At 41.1% G+C, this 19617-nt stretch overlaps 1 protein-coding gene across 1 annotated transcript in view; it reads right to left on the reverse strand.

Moving 5' to 3' along the window:
- The window catches only part of LOC136144515 (ATP-binding cassette sub-family C member 4-like), a 150191-nt gene that overhangs the window by 57377 nt on the left and 73197 nt on the right, over positions 1-19617 (reverse strand). The window contains exons 21-23 of the mRNA XM_065902421.1: positions 3770-3920; positions 1588-1707; positions 349-459 (exon numbers count right to left, since the gene is read on the reverse strand). Of these exons, the coding sequence (XP_065758493.1) occupies positions 349-459; positions 1588-1707; positions 3770-3920 (382 nt within the window). The remainder of the gene's footprint in view (positions 1-348; positions 460-1587; positions 1708-3769; positions 3921-19617) is intronic.

A 19617-nucleotide genomic window follows, 5' to 3' on the forward strand; every position in this document is an offset into this window, starting at 1 on the left:
CAGTGTTCATGGATATGCAAAAATAATCTTTAAAAAAGTGGATATATGTACAACAAATTCACTTGGTATACACCTGAAGCTAACACATTGTAAATCAACTACACGCCAATCAAATTTTTTTTAATGGCCTCAATAAGGACCTACTGTAAATAAATAAGCAAATGGAAAAAAAGATAAAAATTCTCATTAAGCACAAATGACTTCACATGGAGTCACGTACTGCAGACACTTTAATACAATTCATTGAAACCAAAGAGTATATATATTAGACAAGATGACAAGAGTTTAATAACTAAAAATAAAGCTATATACTGTAAACATACCACAAATATTCACATCTGTACTTACATTCTACCAGAATCAGAGCCCCAAAGGCAACGACAGTGACAAAGATGGCACAGATGACATCTAGATACACAGCGAGCCATCGGGATGTCGTCAAAAGCAGGAACCAAGCTGCTGCATTTGTGAACCATGATAAGTGTAATACATAAACAGAAAAACCATGTTAGTTGCTTCTCATGAGGGAGAGCATTTTCTCAGTTGAGTTATAGAAGATTTTACACAGGTAAGACAGCAAAGTTACATACCCAAGGAACTTGAAGATGCCAGAAAACTGGGTTCTAACACAGGACAACATATGGGACACAGAGGAATCAGTCCAGGAAGCATGCGCTGAAAACATCAACCCACAGATTATCAATAGAAACATGAGCACAAGAAGGAAGATGGAAAATCACCTCATCAGTGCATTTCCTGCAGTGCTGGGCCTCAGCGTGAAGATCATCCTCTCACAGGGCCGACTGCTCCCAGCTCTCTGACAGCAGAGAGCACAGCTCACACTGTTTCTAGCACCTTCTGCCCTCACTACAGGACCCTGCAGTGTTTATTCTTAGAAGCCAGTGTCTATATGACCATCAGCTAATAGGATCTGCATGTGACTTTCAAAATGCCATTTTTATCTTCAAAATACAAAAATTACTGGAAAGTTTGGCTTGGATTTCATAGACTTCAGGAAAATTTTGAATTTTCTACCTAGGAAAAAAACTTCACTGATAAAAACATAATCAAGTGGGTGGAAATTATTTCCTTAATCACATCTACCACCCTCCACACTCTGAAAAGAGTCAGCAAACCGCAGCCACCACCTGGTTCTGAAAATAAAGTTTTATTGGAACACAGGTACTGCCATTTTCTGATGTATTATCTTTGCCTGTCTTTGTGCTACAGCAGCAAAGGTGAGTAGTTGCAACAGACACAGTAGAGCACACAAAGCCTACAATATTTTCCATCTGGATCTTCACAAGAAAGAAAGTTTGCTGACTCTTGCCCTAAAGAGACAGAAGTCCACAGGGCACAGTAACGCAAGGACAATGCGAGCCAGTCAGGGGAGAAAATCAGGGGATGATGGGGAAGAAGGGAGCACAGGGGGGATGCTGAGCAGAAGGGGTGGGAGAGGCGGGTGTGCAGAGGGGGATAACGGGAGGCACAGATCGAGGCACTGGCCAGCCAGGCCACCTGAGAGGGAATTAGCCTCAGAAGGCAGCACATTCCATCCTTAGAAATCATCTCCGGGAAATTACAGACCTGACTGCAAATCCTGGTGTACATCAAACAGTTCCTGATACTTCTGTTCAGCTTTGTACGCTCGGATGGTCCAGAGTCCCCGGAGAGAAGATGCTAAGTGGGAAAACACCGGGCTCCGAGCTGGGGAAGCAGAGACAGACACACGACAGAGAAAGTCAGGGAGGCTGGAGGTGAGGAAACCACTGCCTCCCAGGGTCTGTGGTCATACGTCCTGCCAAAGGGAATCCTCCATGTGACCCTCAACTCCTGCTCACACCAAGCTTCATTTTAATGACCTGGGAATGAGAGATTCTCTTTGAAACTATCTTTGATCAAATTCAAATCACAGCTAGACTAAATCTAGCTGTGACATTCTTGTTCTTTCATCAAGATCCTCTCAAACACACCTCCCTCCAAATTTTTCTGGCACCTCATCAGGTGGAAATTGTCCACAATTTCTAAAAAAACATATTGAAGTATAGTTGATTTACAATAATATGCTAGTTTCAGGTATATAGTATAGTCATTCAGTTAATGTACCAAAGACCTGCTTTGCAACAAGACTGTTAAATGACTCCATTTCATGAGCGGCTTCAAACCATAAAACATCTGAAGCCTTGTCTACACAGAAGACTAGATGGAGCTCATCACTTCCTCTTCTGCCTCCCCAGGTCCTACCATCCTACTGAGTCATACAGGTAGAACGTCACACACACCTGGACTCTACTGCTCCCCATCCATCCAAACACCTCACCAAATTTGACCTCACAGGAGGTTAGCTGCTTCTCCTGGTGAGTGAAAATGTCTTCTACAGATTTTATGAAACTGATGATCACTAACCTTTTTTGCAAATAAAGATAAGTACCTCAAGTGTTTATTATTAAAAACAAAACATACAAATGCCACAATTAAAAAACTCCTTTGACTGGATGAAGTAAGATTTTTTTCCACTTAGTAGATACAAAGAAGCATGAGACTCAATATGCGTCTGTTCTTGGCTTGGTTTCTAGAAGGTTAAGTTGGTATTAATTTTCAATAACTATTCATGGTTGAGGTCTCTGATACAAACATATTCTCGCCTTACTTTTTGGCTATTGCTTTATAACTTTAAAAAAATATATAACAATCTATTTTCCTTATTTTTGTTTTAATATTGAAGAAATGTGTGCATTAAGAGAAATTCAATTTTTTCATCATCTGTGATTACCTATAGAATAGACTAATTAATCATAAAATGTGCTCCCCATTACTCTGTTTTTTTGCTGCACCTTGCAGGATCTAGTTTCCCAACCAGGGACTGAAGTGGCAGCCCCTGCAGTGGAAGCACAGTCTTACCCATAGGATCATTCTAAAACTAGGAAGGTGAATGGAGTAATCAACTAAATGCAAACTGAACAGATCCCCCTCCTGAGTTCTCCTAGGTGATTATTTTCAGCATCATTTATATGAATAGCTTTGAGAGAGGGGTACACAAACAGTGTGTTGTCACCCCAAATACTGACAATGACAAAGAGCAAACCTGAAAATAAGAGGGCTTATCTTTTCAATAGGGCTTCCCTGGGGGCTTAGACATTAAAGAAACCACCAGCAATGCAGGAGACCTGGGTTCAATCCCTGGATCAGGAAGATCCTCTGGCGAAGGGAACAGCTACCTACTCCAGTATTCTTGCCTGGGGAATTCCATGGACAGAAGAGTCTGGTGGACTACAGTCCATGTGGTGGCAAAGAGTCAGACATGACTGAGTGACCAACACACATCTTTTCAATACTTTTAACAACTGCAACTTACTAGAACATGTGAAAGAATGTATTTTTCAAATATATCACTTCTAACATATATTTCCTGAGGTCTCTTCCTTTCCTTGTCATTTCTGGTAACCTTAGGAGAAGAAAAATTCTCTCTTTTCCTTCTACATTAGTTTCAACATGAAGAAATACTTTCAAGAATAATATTAATAGAGTGGATACTCAGCATTAGGAAGTATGTCATGAACAAGACAGAAATGGTCCCTGTCCTCATGGGGCTCACATCCATTCTCCTTGGGCTAAAATGCAAAGTGCAGCTGACCTGCCGCCAGCACCATTTGCCTTAAGGGCCAAACCTACTCTCAGGGGCCAGAACTTACAATCACCTAATGTTAACAGTGAGGAATTCCACAGAACAGTCTGCACTGCCCTCCCAACCTGAGAGCCCTGTACTCACTTGTACATTCCAGGTGTTTCACATTTCGAGACGTCTCTAAGAAATATCGCCGAAGAAAAAAGAAAACGATGCCAAGGGGAATCACAGGTATAGCAGTCCAAGGAACTGCAGCCACCATCACGCCCACCACACCAATCACAAGTAGAAATGTCTGAAATAGCGAAAATACAGAGGCCTTTGTGTCAAGGATACTTCTCAAAGATAAACTTTATTGATTTGTTAGGAATAAACCCCTTTCCTTGAAACTTGTTGAAACAGCAGGGAATGCTTTCCCTTCCAAATAAATACAATTATAGGTGGTCCTCATGATGTTTATTGCATGCACCAAACACTCTGATAAGAACTTTCTAGGTATCAGCTCTTGTGACACACTCAGTAGCCCTTTGAGGCAGGCATTACTATTTTTAACAGAGGAGACTACTTGAGGCTCAGAGAGTAGGAGCTGCATCTCAAACTTTCAGGAGTCAGCAGGTTTTACTAGAGAGATGAGTGAGCAGGCATCACAGATGAGGAATCCAGACCCCTCAGCTATCCATGTAGGGATAAAAAAAAGTGGTTAATTACAAATTCAGTGTAACATATCGACTAAGAGTATTATCTAATTTTACAAATGGAGACATTGAGGCACAGGAAGAGAAGAAGCAACTTGATGGACACTGCAAAGCCTAAGTCATGAAGCTGGGAAGTCCATGTCATGAGCCATTATGACATGTTTAAGCTTGCCCCCAACTTACAGTCATCTTTCTATCATTATACTAAGTATTAAAAATGCCCATTCCAAAGGTTAACTATTATAGCAACACCACATTCCATTTACAATGTGTGTACTATGTTTAAGGCCCTGTACTGAGTTCCATGAACATTCCCTTAATTATCACATTATCCCGAGATGATTTTCTTTTAGGAAATGATCTTGGTTTAAAAAGACAACAGGTAGAATAGAAAACAAAATCATTGGTTGATGCTTATTTAAGCATCCATCTTATCAGGAAAGTATGATACCCTGGAAGACAGTATCAAGCAATAAGAATGAAATCAACATTTAGTGCCTGCCTGCTATGAAAGTTGGGTAGGGTGCTAGGGACTTGCAGATTCACCCAGTCTGGCCAAGGCCTTTGAAGTTTATGATCTCAGATGGGTACAAATCCATGTTGATCTGCATAGGGTGCTGGGGAAACACAGGGAAGAATATCTGAATATTTTTAGACAATTCTAAGACTTATGACTGACTTCATAGGCTTGTTTAACAAATAGAAAGAATGGCATGAATGATTTGCAGGAAGTAATCACAGTTGATGGAAATTTTGACCAAAAGGGAGCTGGGAAGAGAAGGTTGAGATGCTTGTCTGAGTTAACACTGGCTGTTCTTTAAGATAAGAAATACAAGGTTGGCAGGGTAAGTGATTGTCCAAAAGTTTCCCAGGAAGGTATTGCTTATCCTGGAGGAGAGGAGCAGTTTGTACTCAGGGAATCTGAGAGCCACAGCTGCAGGCAGGAAGAACAAACAACCAGAACTGTGACTCTGTAGTCAGGAGCCCTTGGGAACCAAACTGCATGATCTGGATGGAGACCCATGTGCTTTTCCTGTTTCTCCCTGCCTCTGCCATGGTATCAAAAGAAAACTCAAGAGTGAAGAGGATGGAGTTCTGAAGGAATAAATTCTAATCATAAGTGGAGAAAAATAGGGTTGTCTGACCTCCCTCCAATTATGTCTACAGAAAATTTCTTACAGACACTGACTTGATTCTGCATCCTACCACGCTACAAACTTCATGTTCATGGGGAGGGGTCCTTCTAGCCCCTTCTATGTCTAGCCTTTAGGTCACTTGGCTTGCCATTGTTGTTTGTCAAAAAAAAAAAAAAAAAAAAACTAAAATGTCAATTATAAAAAATCCAAATTACTGGTTTTTAGCAGAGTTGCATCATTTGATGGGCAACATTCATCCATTTCAATAATCTGGGTCTCCCCAGGTGGCTTCCCTGGTGAATCAGTCATTAAAGAATCTAACTGCTATGCAGGAGACCTGAGTTTGATCCCTGGGTCAGGAAGTTCCCCTGGAGAAGGAAATGGCAACCCATTCCAGTATTCTTGCCTGGAACATCCCATGGACAGAGGAACCTAGCAGGCTAGAGTCCATAGGGTCAAAGAGAATCAGACATGACTGAGCAACTAAACCACTCCAGATGAGGGCCTTTTATGACTAACCCAGCCTGGCAGGTAACCTGGGAAGCAGAGGTAAAATCAAAATGAAGGGCTCCATGGAAGCTGTGCCAATGCTTTTTCCTTAGGTACCCACTGAAGACCCATTACTAATGCTCTCAGAAGCTCTGGAGTTAGGTTCAGATTTCATGGCCCTAAAATCTAAAGCAATTCAAAGAGGATGTATCTAACAGCTTTATCACACACACACGCACACACACACACACACACACTCACACACACACACACAGCATACTGGTCCCCCTAGTGACTCAGATGGCAAGGAATCTGTCTGTAATGCAGAAGATCCAGGTTTGATCCCTGGGTTTGGAAAATCCCCTGAGAAGGGACTGCAACCTACTCCAGTATTCCTACCTGGAGAATTCCATGGACAGAGGAGCCTGGCAGGCTACAGTTCATGGGGTCCCAAAGAGTTGGACATGACTAAACACTTTTCCTTTCATATGTATATCCATTTGTGAATCTTTTATTGCCAGCTATTTCAAACCCTTTACATAAGTTTGTAGTAGATGAAAATAATATCTAAACAAAAAGTCGACATCTGAAGAAGGAAACAAAAGATCCTAGTGTACAATAAACACACAATAAATCCCTTCCTTGAAGCCAACTTCATTTCTTTCTCCTACATTCCCAGGAATTCCAAAAAGCCCAATTCAAGCTACACACACAATTCCCCCTCATCTGGTTGGATTCCAGGCCCATCTGATGGACCACAGCACCATGGCCAGTGCTTCTGCATCTCTGTCACACTATGGAACAGAGACAGTGATGGGTATATAGAAAGAAGCATACTGACCCAGAAGCAAGTGACCCAAGCCCTGATATCCCCCAAATAAGGAGAGTCATTATTTTTATGTATTTCCCATTTGGAGGACCATTTGGGAAATTCTATCCAAAGTCTATGAATCCACATGAACAAATGAAAAAATTCTTAGATGAAATCTTTCACTTGAGAGAAAATGGTGACTTTTTACAATTCAGAAAAATTCTTTAGCTTACAGAGAATGACAATCTATATCTGGAGGAGAAATTCCATTAGCCCAATATGGTGGTAAGATAGGGCTTCCCTAGTGGTTCAGATGGTAAAGAATCTGGCTTCAACACAGGAGACCTGGGTTTGATCTCTGGGTTGGGAAGATCCCCTGGAGAAGGGCATGGCAACCCTCCCAGTATTCTTGCCTGGAGAATCCCCATGGACAGAGGAGCCTGGCTGGCTACAGTCCATGAGGTTTTAAAGAGTCAGACATGACTGAGTGACTAGGCACACAAACTTAACACAAATCAAGGGGCAATGAAGTCTTCACGTAAGCAGATAGAGTAGCTCTCACGTCTCAGGAAGTTTAGAGATTAGCTCTGGTTCTCAGATCCCTCCTTCATCACCTCTGTTTCTCATTTGACATCACCCAACTCATTTCAGTTCAGTTCAGTAGCTCAGTCATGTCAGACTCTTCGCGACCCCATGAACTGCAGCACGCCAGGCCTCCCTGTCTATCACCAACACCCGGAGTTTATTTAAACACAAGTCCATCAATTCGGTAATGCCATCCAGCCATCTCATCCTCTGTCATCCCCTTCTCCTCTTGCCTTCAATCATTTCCAGCATCAGGGTCTTTTCCAATTGGCCAGTTCTCTGTATCAGGTGGCCAAAGTATTGGAGTTTCAGCTTCAGCATCAGTCCTTCCAATGAACACCCAGGACTGATCTCCTTTAGGACGGACTGGTTGGATCTCCTTGCAGTCCAAGGGATTCTCAAGAGTTTTCTCCAACACCACAGTTCAAACGCATCAATTCTTCAGCACTCAGCTTTTTTTATACTCCAACTCTCATATCTATACATGACTACTGGAAAAACCATAGCCTAGATGAGATGGACCTTTGTTGGCAAAGTCTCTGCTTTTCAATATGTTGTCTAGATTGCTCATAACTTTTCTTCCAAGGAGCAAGTGTCTTTTAATTTCATGGCTACAGTCACCATCTGCAGTGATTTTGGAGCCCCCCAAAATAAAGTCAGCTATTGTTTCCACTATTTCCCCATCTATTTGCCATGAAGTGTGATGAAACTGGATGCCATGATCTTAGTTTTCTAAATGGTGAGCTTTAAGCCAACTTTTTCACTTTTCTCTTTCACTTTCATCAAGAGGCTCTTTAGTACTTCTTCACTTTCTGCCATAAGGGTGATGTCATCTCCATATCTGAGGTTATTGATATATGTCCCAGAAATCTTGATTCCAGCTTGTGCTTCATCCATCCCAGCATTTCTCATGATGTACTCTGCATATAAGTTAAATAAGCAGGGTGACAATATACAGCCTTGATGTACTCCTTTTCCTATTTGGAACCAGTCTCTTGTTCCATGTCCAGTTCTAACTGTTGCTTCCTGACCTGCAAACAGATTTCTCAAGAAGCATGTCAGATGGCCTGGTATTCCTATCTCTTTCAGAATATTCCACAGTTTGTTGTGATCCACAGAGTCAAAGGCTTTGGCATAGTCAATAAAGCAGTAGATGTTTTTCTGGAACTCTCTTGGTTTTTTGATGATCCAGCAGATGTTGGCGATCTGATCTCTTGTCAGGGAATGTTTGACGGGAGGATTCCTACGTGCTGTCTCTCATGAGTCCTTTGTCCCTCTTCAAGCGGAACAGCACGCTGCTCCCAGGGACTGAGGTCACTGTGTGAGGCAGGCTTGGGTCTCCTTTAGTAAACATTCTCCTTAGGACAAAACTGCTTAGTCTCGCTTCCCTTTCTTGAGATATGGATTGTCTCCTGACCTTGTGACTAACATTACCCCTTGTTCCCTTGGTAACGGTTGCTGTACGTTTGGTTTTCTGATATCTATCATTCCCGAAAGAAGTTTCTTGTACCACAGTCTATATATACTCATAGAAAAATCATTAAAGCACCTTTGTTCCATAAGAGCTTAGGTCCCTGGGCCTTTTTTTGTCTCTCTCTGTCTTTCTCTCTTTTACTTTCTTATCGTCGACTCCATACCACCAGGTTCCGGTCCATTAAAGGACCCCAACAATCTCTGGTTCCTCTGCCTTTTCTAAAACCAGCTTGAACATCTGGAAGTTCACGGTTCAGGTATTGCTAAAGACTGGCTTGGAGAATTTTGAGCATTAGTTTACTAGCATGTGAGATGAGTGCAATCGTGCATTAGTTCGAGCATTCTTTGACAATGCCTTACTTTGGGACTAGAATGAAAACTGACATTTTCCAGTACTGTGACCATTGCTCAGTTTTCCAAATTTGCTGGCATATTGAGTGCAGCACTTTCACAGCATTTTTTAGGATTTGAAATAGCTCAACTGGAATTCCATCACCTCCACTAGCTTTGTTCAGTGATGCTTCCTAAGGTCCACAACTCCACATTCCAGGATATCTGACTCTAGGTAGTGATCACACCATTGTGATTATTTGGACCATGAAGATCTTTTTTGTATATTTCTTCTGTGTATTCTTGCCACCTCTTCTTAATACCTTCTGCTTATGTTAGGTCCATACCATTTCTGTCCTATATTGAGCCCATCTTTGCAGGAAATGTTCCCATGGTATGACTGATTTTCCAGAAGAGATCTTTATAGTCTTTCCCATTCTATTGTTTTCTTCTATTTCTTTCCAATGATCACCAAGAAAGGCTTTCTTATCTCTCCTTGCTATTCTTTGGAACTCTGCATTCAAATGGGTAAATCTTTCCTTTTCTCCTTTGCTTTTCACTTCTCTTCTTTGCACAGCTATTTGTAAGGCCTCCTCAGATGCCAGTTTGCTTTTTGCATTTCTTTTCCATGGGGATGATCTTGATCCCTGTCTCCTGTACAGTGTCACAAACCTCTGTCCATAGTTCATCAGGCACTCTGTCTATCAGATCTAGTCCCTTAAATCTATTTCTCACTTCCACTGTATTATCATAAGGGATTTGATCTAGGTCATACCTGAATGGTCTTGTGGTTTTCCCTACTTTCTTCAATTTAAGTCTGAATTTGGCAATAAGGAGTTCATGATCTGAACCACAGTCAGCTCCCAGTCTTGTTTTTGCTGACTGTATAAAGCTTCTCCATCTTTGGCTGCAAAGAATATAATCAATCTGATTTCGGTGTTGGCTATCTGGTGATGTCCACGTGTAGAATCTTCTCTTGTGTTATTGAAAGTAGGTATTTGTTATGACTAGTGCGTTCCCTTGGCAAAACTCTATTAGCCTTTGCCCTGCTTCATTCCGTACTCCAAGGCCAAATTTGCCTGTTACTCGAGGTGTTTCTTGACTTCCTACTTTTGCATTCCTGTCCCCTATAATGAAAAGAACATTTTTTTGAGTGTTAGTTCTAAAAGGTCTTGTAGGTCTTCATAGAACTGTTCAATTTCAGCTTCTTCAGCATTACTGGTCGGGACATAGACTTGGATTACCGTGATATTGAATAGTTTGCCTTGGAAACGAACAGAAATCATTATGTCGTTGTTGAAATTGCATCCAATTACTGCATTTAGGACTCTTTTGTTGACTATGATGGCTACTCCATGTCTTCTAAGTGATTCCTGCCCACAGTAGTAGATGTAATTGTCATCTGAGTTAAATTCACCCATTCCAGTCCATTTTACTTCTCTGATTCCTAAAATGTTGATGTTCACTCTTGCCATCTTCTGTTTGACCACTTCCTATTTGCCTTGATTCATGGACCTAACATTCCAGGTTCCTGTGCAACATTCCTCTTTACAGCATTGGACCTTGCTTCTGTCACAAGTCACATCCACAACTGTGTGTTGTTTTTGTTTTGGCTCCATCTCTTCATTCTTTCTGGAGTTATTTCTCCACTATCTCCAGTAGCATATTGGGCACCTACCAACCTGGGGAGTTCATCTTTCAGTATCCTATCTTTTTGCCTGGACTTCCCTTGTGGCTCAGATGGTAAAGAATTCAACTCACTTAACTCTGTTAAATCACAACATTATAAAACATTGGTGAGTCTTATCTATATGATGAGATCTATACAAACCCTGGATGTCCTTGGAGACTCAGATAGTAAAGAATCTGCAATGCAGGAGACCCAGGTTCCATCTCTGGGTCAGGAAGATCCCCTGGAAAAGAGAATGGCACCCCACTCCATTATTCTTGCCTGGAGAATTCTATGGACAGAGGAGGCTGGCAGTCTATAGTCCATGAGATTGCAAAGAATCAGACACAACTGAGCAACTAACACACGCGCACACATGCATACAAAGTCTAAGACTAAGCTTTTCTAAACCTGCCCTTTGCTTGGGATACATTAACCACATTCTTCATCCCTCATTTGGCTGCCCTGGATATTTTCACAACCATGTCAGCTCTGGGACCTGCGTATTCTTCAATTTGCTCCCAACTCAGAGTCATAGGTAACTCTACTGAAGAGTGAATGGTGAGGTTTGGTTCATAGTTTGTTAACCAGCACAGCAGGAAGCTTTAGGGAAACATAGTTTATTTCTTCCCTCATGTTTAGTATATATCATTGATCAATAGCTTCCTTTCCACTTTTGTCAGGGTTCAACCTTATTACAAACTTTAAGTCTGGAGTCCACTTATTTTCTAATTTAACAAAGTACACCTTTAAAAGAAGAGCATTATAAAAGTATATCAAAGGGAAACTACTCAACATTCATTGATAACCTATATGAGAAAATAATCCAAAAAAGAATGAATATATGTATATGTACAACTGAATCACTTTGCTGTACATCTGAAACAAACACAGCGTTGTAAAACAACTATATTCCAATACAATTGCAATTTAAAAAAAAATTTAAAAAACCCAAAGGTCAAGGGTTTTGAGATCTACCTTATAAATAAAAAAAAAAAACCCAGCATATTAAATTATGTAGAAGAATGAAAGTAAGAAAAAAATAGACTTTTGAGAGTGCCTGGGACAGAGAGGAGATCAAACCAGTCAATTCCAAAGGAAATCAACACTGATTACTCATTGGAAAGACTGGATGCTGAAGCTCTGATGCTTTGGCTGCCTGATGAGAAGAGCTGACTCATTGAAAAAGATCCTGATGCTGGGAAAGATCGAAGGCAGGAGCAGAAGGGAGTGACTGAGGATAAGATGGTTGGACTGCATCATCAACTCAATGGACTTGAGTTTGAGCAAACTCTGGAAGATAGTGAAGGACAGGCAAGCCTGGTGTGCTGCAGTCCATGAGGCTGCAAAAAGTCAGATACAACTAAGCAACTAAATGACAAAAGACCTGAATGAAAAAGAAAGCTAACTTCTAAGCAGAAAAATCAATAAACACAAAGCATGGTTCTTTGAAATCACCACTAAATGCAGAAGAAAAAAAGGGGGGTGGATGGGAATTTACCATTCACATGAATTAAAAGAGGATAATGCGAAAGATTGGGCTTCCCTGGTGGCTCAGAGGGTAAAGAATCTGCTTGCAATATGGGAGACCCAGGTTTCAGCCCTGGGTTGGGAAGATTTCCTGGAAAAGGAAATGGCAACCTACTCCAGTATTCTTACCTGGAGAATCCCATGGACAGAGCAGCCTGACAGGCTACAATCCATGGGGTTGCAAAGAGTCAGACATGACTGAGGAACTAACACTTTAGCTTTCACTTTAATACAAAAGATACCATGAGCATTACAAAGAAAATATAATAAACACCATGCAGATCAATTTTTAAAATTTAATGTAAAGGACAAATATCTTTAAAAATGATATACAAGAATAACATAATGACATAGAAAATCTGGATAATTGCATATTGATTTAAGAATCTGAATTCTTTATTTTATTTTACTCTATTTTATTGTTTTGGATATACCATGCAGCTTGTGGGATCTTAGCTTTCCTACCAGCAATCGAAACCACACCCACAGCAGTGAAAGTACTAAGTTGTGACCACTGGACCACCAGGGAATTCCTGGATTACACAATTTTTAAATTTCCCACAGAAAAGACTTTAAGTCCAGAGGGCTTCACAAAAACATTGTGCAGAAAAGTTTTACCAAACTCTTCCAGGGTACATGAGTCCAGCAATATCATGATATAAAAACCACATAAAGACATTAAAGGAAGGAAAAATTACAAACCAAACTGTCTTGGGATATTAAACAACATACTAGTGAACTGAATCTAGCAATATAAAAAAGATAATACTGCACAATCTAACTTAACTGGGCAAGTCCAAAATTCTCAGGGTAGCTCAGATGGTAAAGCGTCTGCCTACAATGCAGGAGACCAGGGTTTGATCCCTGGGTAGGGAAGATCCCTGAAGGAAATGGCAACCCGCTCCAGGATTCTTGCCTGGAAAATCCCATGGACTGAGGATCCTGGTAGGCTACAGTCCATGGGGTCGCAAACAGTCGGACATGACTGAGTGACTTCACTTTCACTTTCACTTTCCTGTTACAGAGGACAGGCTGGAACCCTTGGGCAGGAGCTGATGCTGTTCTCCACAAGCAGAATTTCTTTTTACTTCAGGGAAGGCTTAGCTCTTAAAGCTTTACAACTGACTGAACTGTGCCCACTGGACTATGTAGGATAATTGCCCCTACTTAAAATCAACTGATTATGGACTTCAATCACATCTACAAAATACCTACAGAGCAACACACAGATCACTTTTTATTGAATAACTGAGGAATGTAGTCTGGTCAAGCTGACACATTAAACTGACCATTAAAAATGGAAATATTTCCCATGTATTTCCATAAGGCTATAAAAGAATTGATGCTTTTGAACTGTGGTGTTGGAGAAGACTCTTGAGAGTCCCTTGGACTGCAAGGAGAACCAATCAGTCAACCTTAAATGAAATCAGTCCTAAATATTAAGGAAGGACTGATGCTGAAGCTGAAACTCCAATACTTTGGCCACCTGATGGGAAGAACTGACTCATTGGAAAAGACCTTGACACTGGGAAAGATTAAAGACAGGAGGACAAGGGGACAACAGAGGATGAGATGGTTGGATGGCATCACCAACTCGATGGACATGGGTTTGAGTAAGTTCCAGGAGTTGGTGATGGACAGGGAAGCCTGGTGTGCTGCAGTCGATGGGGTCGCAAAAAGTCGGACATGACTGAGCGACTGAACTGACTGAGATAATTCTGATACCAAAAGCTGATAACATAGTTTAAGAAAAGCAAATTATACATGAATATCCTTCATGAACAAAAGGTTCAAAAATTCTTGAGAAACTATACACAGCAATACATTAAAAAGATGCTACATTATGACCAAGTAAAGTCTTTTCCAGGAATGTTAAGCTTAAGTTTCAAATACCAATCACTATAATTCACATTAAAATAATAAAGATAAATAATCATATGACTATCTGAAGAGATGTAGAAGAAACATTTGTTAAAATTCAATACCTATTCTTCATTTTTTAAAAAAAGTAAAATACTTGGCAATTGAGGAATTAAAAGAAATATTTTAAATCTGATAACAGATACCTACCTAAAAATTGCAATTAATATTATTTGTAATGAAAAAATATTGAAAGATTTTTCTCTAAGAATACAAGATTATCTTACCTAACCAATTCTCTTCAACACTAACTGGAAACTCTAGCCACAAGTCAAGAAAAGGAAATAAAAGCCATAAATATTGGAAATGAAGATATAAAATTGCCATTATGTATAGCTGACATGATTATATATGGACAAAATCCAATATCTAAAAAGGTAGACCATAGAAAGATATCTTCACACTCCTACAGATATGCAGATTTCTTAGGATACAAAACAGGAACTACAAAAGAGTAAAAAAGGTGAACATTAGACTTCATCAAAATTAAACCTTGATCTCCACTAAGGATATAAATGGCAAGCTACTGATAAGAATATCCACAAAGCACTAATATCAAATATATATTAAAACTAAACATCCCCAAGGGGGATTTGAGGAAGGGGTTGGGGAAGGGATCAACACCCACAGAGATCTCAAAATGACACAAAGTCAATATTCAGTGGGAGAGCCTGGGATACTCTCTACACACTTTCCCTGACATCTCCATACAACAAAATGCAAGGGTCAGTGGTGCTGAGACCAGTAAAGGCTGTAAAAGCAACTGACCCATAATAACTTATTACGCTGAGTCTCAGGCTTTGTTCTCTATATCCAGATGCAGTAGCCTGTTCTTCTGCGCTCCCCTCTCTGGAAAGAAATGACTGAGGACACCTCCTTCACATTTTCTCTTTCTTGAGCATTTTCACTTCATAAAGCTGCAGTCAGTGTGTTCTGCGTGTGCTGAGGAGGGAATGATACAGTCCGTGGTGGTCCCACCACGGCCAGCATTGGTGGCTCAAGTGTATTTGCCCTTTGGGTCCCTGAAAGGACGTGAAGACACAGGTCAGCTCTGACAAGCTGTTGATTTTCTTCTTTTTTTTTCCTGATTGAGGGGTGTGTGGGGAATAAGCATTTTGCAACTTAGTTTTCCTCAAGAAATCACGGCATTTTGCTGAAAGCAGCTGTGTTCAAGTTCACAAGCTCAGAGAAGTTCCAAACCTTTTCTGGAAAATTAAAATGCCTAAATCTAGCTTCCACATTTCACCTTCATTTTCACTTGTTTTAGCAGTAGGAAGACTAGTTGGAAGTGGTGATTTCAATGACAAGAACTGTAGATAATTGACACTTCTTACTCACTGTTATTTGGGACTTTGGCAAATTGTATGAAAATTACATTACTCTGAAATATTTAATGCTCAGTGGTGTATCTTGAAAACAACTGATTTTTATTTTGTGAGTCTACATAAGAAAGTGTCCATCAAAATCTTCAAGGACTACAAACCTAGAATCTCTGTGATACAAACCCATGGGATGATATTTAGGGGCCTGAAAACTGTCTTTGACAATAACTTTAATGCAACATAATACTACTTTGCCAAAGGCAAAAGGAGAAGAGGGTGGCAGAGAATAAGATGGCTGGATGGCATCACCGACTCAATGGAAATGAACTTGGGCAAACTCCGGGAGATAGTGAGGAACAGGAAGGCCTGGCATGCTGCAGTTCATGCAGTCACAAAGAGTCGAACATGACTTAGCGACTGAACAACAACACATGCCACTGTCATCAGACTAGTTCTCTTACCTAAAACACACATGTGGTATTTTAAAATGAGTTACCCATTACTTAGTGTTCAACATGCATTTAGGTATTATGAAAAATATTAATTAAAATGAATTTCATTTTGTTTTCCCACAAACCTTAGGAAGTAGGTATTACTTTCTTCATTTTACAGAAAGGAGAGTGTGGCTTTGTGGGGCAGAGATGGTAAGAGGGAGAGCTGGGATGGGGACTTGGAAAGGGAGACTGCGGGGCTCTGCACTGACAAACTTTAAAGCTGTTGGCATCATGAATGATTATCAGGTGCAATCACACCACATAAAATGACTTTTTTATGCTGCTTTCCTTTGAAATGCTGAACAACTCCAATTTGCCCAACCACTTATACAATGTGACTGAACAGGCTGGTAGCTGTGAGAGTCAGTGTACAGGATGGTGCACAAACTCATGATCATCTCTCTGTTGGGATGTGGTCTCTGAGTGACATCACCTGCAGGGGTGGACTGTCCTGCAGTGTAGACCACTACTCAGAATCCAGGATTTACCTTAGCCTGGTATCACAAGTTTTTCACACTTGGCATCACTATCACAAAACATTAAATAAATTATATGAAATACCATTTAAGGGAATGAGAAGGAATTAGATGAGGGAAAGTATATGGAATAAACACTTTAGAAGTAATAAAAATAAAAATGGTCAAGAACCTTCTAAGGTTTATCAAATAAACCAAGGATCAAATCAAATCATCAAAAATGAGTTCAAACACCAGTACACTAACACAGCTGAACAATGCCCTTCCAGGCCCTTCCCTTCACCCTCTCAGCTGATGATAGAGAGAAAGACGGTCCCACACAGGAACTCTGCTTCCAGCAGCACCTTCTGCCCCACCATCCACAGTGGCCTTTCCCTCTCATCTGGGGTCAAAGGTTACCTCCTAGACGCTCTGCCATCTCCTGGACCAGGTTCCCTAACTGCCTCCAACCTCCACATCCAGTATGCCTTCCAAGACTTCCTCCACAGGGCTCCCACAATTAGGATTCCAAAATCATCAAGGGGTGAATCTCTGGATGTCTTCCGTCCCTGGGGAGGGAGGAGACCCATGAGGGGAGGGCTTCATGCCTGATTCACCTCTGTACTTCACGGCCTCAATCCTTGTTTGTTGAAGGGAAGGATGGAAGAGAGGGAAAAATCACAACCATACTCCCCTCCCAGAAACTAAAATCTCAAACAACAGGCAAGAGTTTCTCAGACCCTGCATTCCAGATGGGCCTCTCTCCTGATTCATTCAAATTCCTTCCAGCCTGTCTTCACCTCAACTCCCTCTAAGCCTCCTGTATTCGCAGTCCTTTGCTCTCTAACTCCTCGGGTCACCAGATGCCTCCTGATTCCAAATCAACCAACAAGTTTCTGTGGACTCCACCTTCTCATTTGCACTGAACAGACCTATCCTTCCTCGGGTCTCCACCGTATCTCCTCCTCTCGTCCTTGCTGTTCGCTATGTGTCTTCAGTAGTTCCCTTCTCTCCCTCCTTTATCCCTGAATATCAGGGCTTCCCTAAGCTTCTGATCTGGGCTTCTAACATGCTTTCCTCTCTCTGGGCAATCTTATCCATCCTCACAGATTTAGCTACTTGCTCAGTGAAGAATATGCAGGCTCCATGCTCATCCCAGGTCTCTCTTTCAAAGAGCAGACTCTTACTTCTAATGAAATACAGGACACCTCCACCAAACTTCAAGATAATTGAACTACAAGTGGTAGAGGAAGGACTGGAAATCAGCTAGACTAGAATTTTCTCTTCTAGTAGGTACTAGGATCAGGTAGCATCTAACCCTGTCCCTCTATATGCCATCCAAAAATATGTGACAAATTCTGATTATGACGACTAACTAACCATATACTAAGCACAAGGCGGAAACCCAACGTTGGCCTAGCTTGCTGTAGCAAAGAAACAGAACCTTTCACAAAATCCTTTCAAAATAATTTACAATCACTGTCAAAACGCGACAGTTTTTAGGGAAAAATTGTTTCTGGGGATAAATTATGTAGCTAAACCCAGCAAGGCACATTTATAAAATAAGTTTTCAGAAGAGAAGAAAACAGTCAGACATCTTTGCAGTAAAAGTCCTCTGCCCCCGAGTCTCAGTTCTCGTTGGTAACAGTGGAAGCCTTGCCCACAGGCTGCACCGTCTGTAGGACACTGTTGCACTGTTCATTGCTGCATTTCTGTGTGCAGCTTTTGGTAAGTGCATTTCATTTCCAAAATTAACACTTGGAAAGAAAAAGTAAATTCTCCACAGGCTTAATCACTGATAAGTAGACAGAATAACAGAAGGAAAAACAAAAAAAACAAAAAAACCACTCCTTAAGAGCAACAATACTGAATGTGAGGATGACAGCTGAGATGACCTAACATTATTTCTTAGAACCTCAAGTTCACAGACAAACTGAGGCTAGATAGAAGGTATTCCTGTAGGTCTCTCTTTCTCTTTTTAAAGACATCTTAAGACTGAGCAATCAGCTTGTGAAAAGAAAAGCTGCCTACATAAAAAAGACATTTTCTGAGATGACTTTGATTCTGGAATCAAATTACTGGCTTAAAAGCTTTTGTGTCTTCAAAGTTGCTCTCTGTGGTACTTCTTGGACTTCTCAGGTGGCTCAGTGGTAAGAATCTGCCTGCCATGCAGCAGATGCAGGAGACACAAGTTTGATCTCAGGGTTAGGAATATCCCCTGGACAAGGAAATGGCAAAGTACTCCAGTATTCTTGCCTGAGAAATCCCATGGACGGAGGAGCCTGGCGGGCTGCAATCCATGGGGTCACAAAAGAGTCAGACACAACTTAGCAACTAAACGCATTGTCCCCGTTAAAGTATTATTTTCACCTTTTTTTTAGCCAAACTTTTCTTTGTAAGTAACCACACATGGCTTTATCCAAATAAAATGATGCAGCAGATATTTGTCCCCTGTGGGAATACAATGCATCATGCTCATGCTCAGTTGTGTCCGACTCTTTGCAGCCCCATGGACTCTAGCCTGCCAGGCTCCTCTGTCTGTGGAATTTTCTAGGCAAGAATAGTGAAGTGGGTTGCCATTCCCTTCTCCAGGACATCTTCCCAACCCAGGGATCGATTCCACGTCTCTTGTATCTCCTGCATTGGCAGAATTGGTGCTTTTGAATTGTGGTGTTGGAGAAGACTCTTGAGAGTCCCTTGGACTGCAAGGAGATCCAACCAGTCCATCCTAAAGGAGATCAGTCCTGGGTGTTCATTGGAAGGACTGATATTGAAGCTGAAACTCCAATACTTTGGCCACCTAACGTGAAGAGCTGACTCATTTGAAAAGACCCTGATGCTAGGAAAGATTGAGGGCAGAAGAAGGGGTTGACAGAGGATGAGATGGTTAGATGGCATCACCAACTCAATGGACATGAGTTTGTATACACTCTGGGAGTTGGTGATGGACAAGGAGGCCTGGCATGCTCTGGTTCATGGATTCGCAAAGAGTTGGACACGACTGAGCGACTGAACTGAACTGAACTGAACTGAGTCACCTGGGAAGCCCAATACAATGCATAATTTAGCTAATCTAGGCTATC

The sequence above is a fragment of the Muntiacus reevesi genome, chromosome 11 (assembly GCF_963930625.1).
Source record: "Muntiacus reevesi chromosome 11, mMunRee1.1, whole genome shotgun sequence".
In the NCBI taxonomy this organism is placed as follows: domain Eukaryota; kingdom Metazoa; phylum Chordata; class Mammalia; order Artiodactyla; family Cervidae; genus Muntiacus; species Muntiacus reevesi.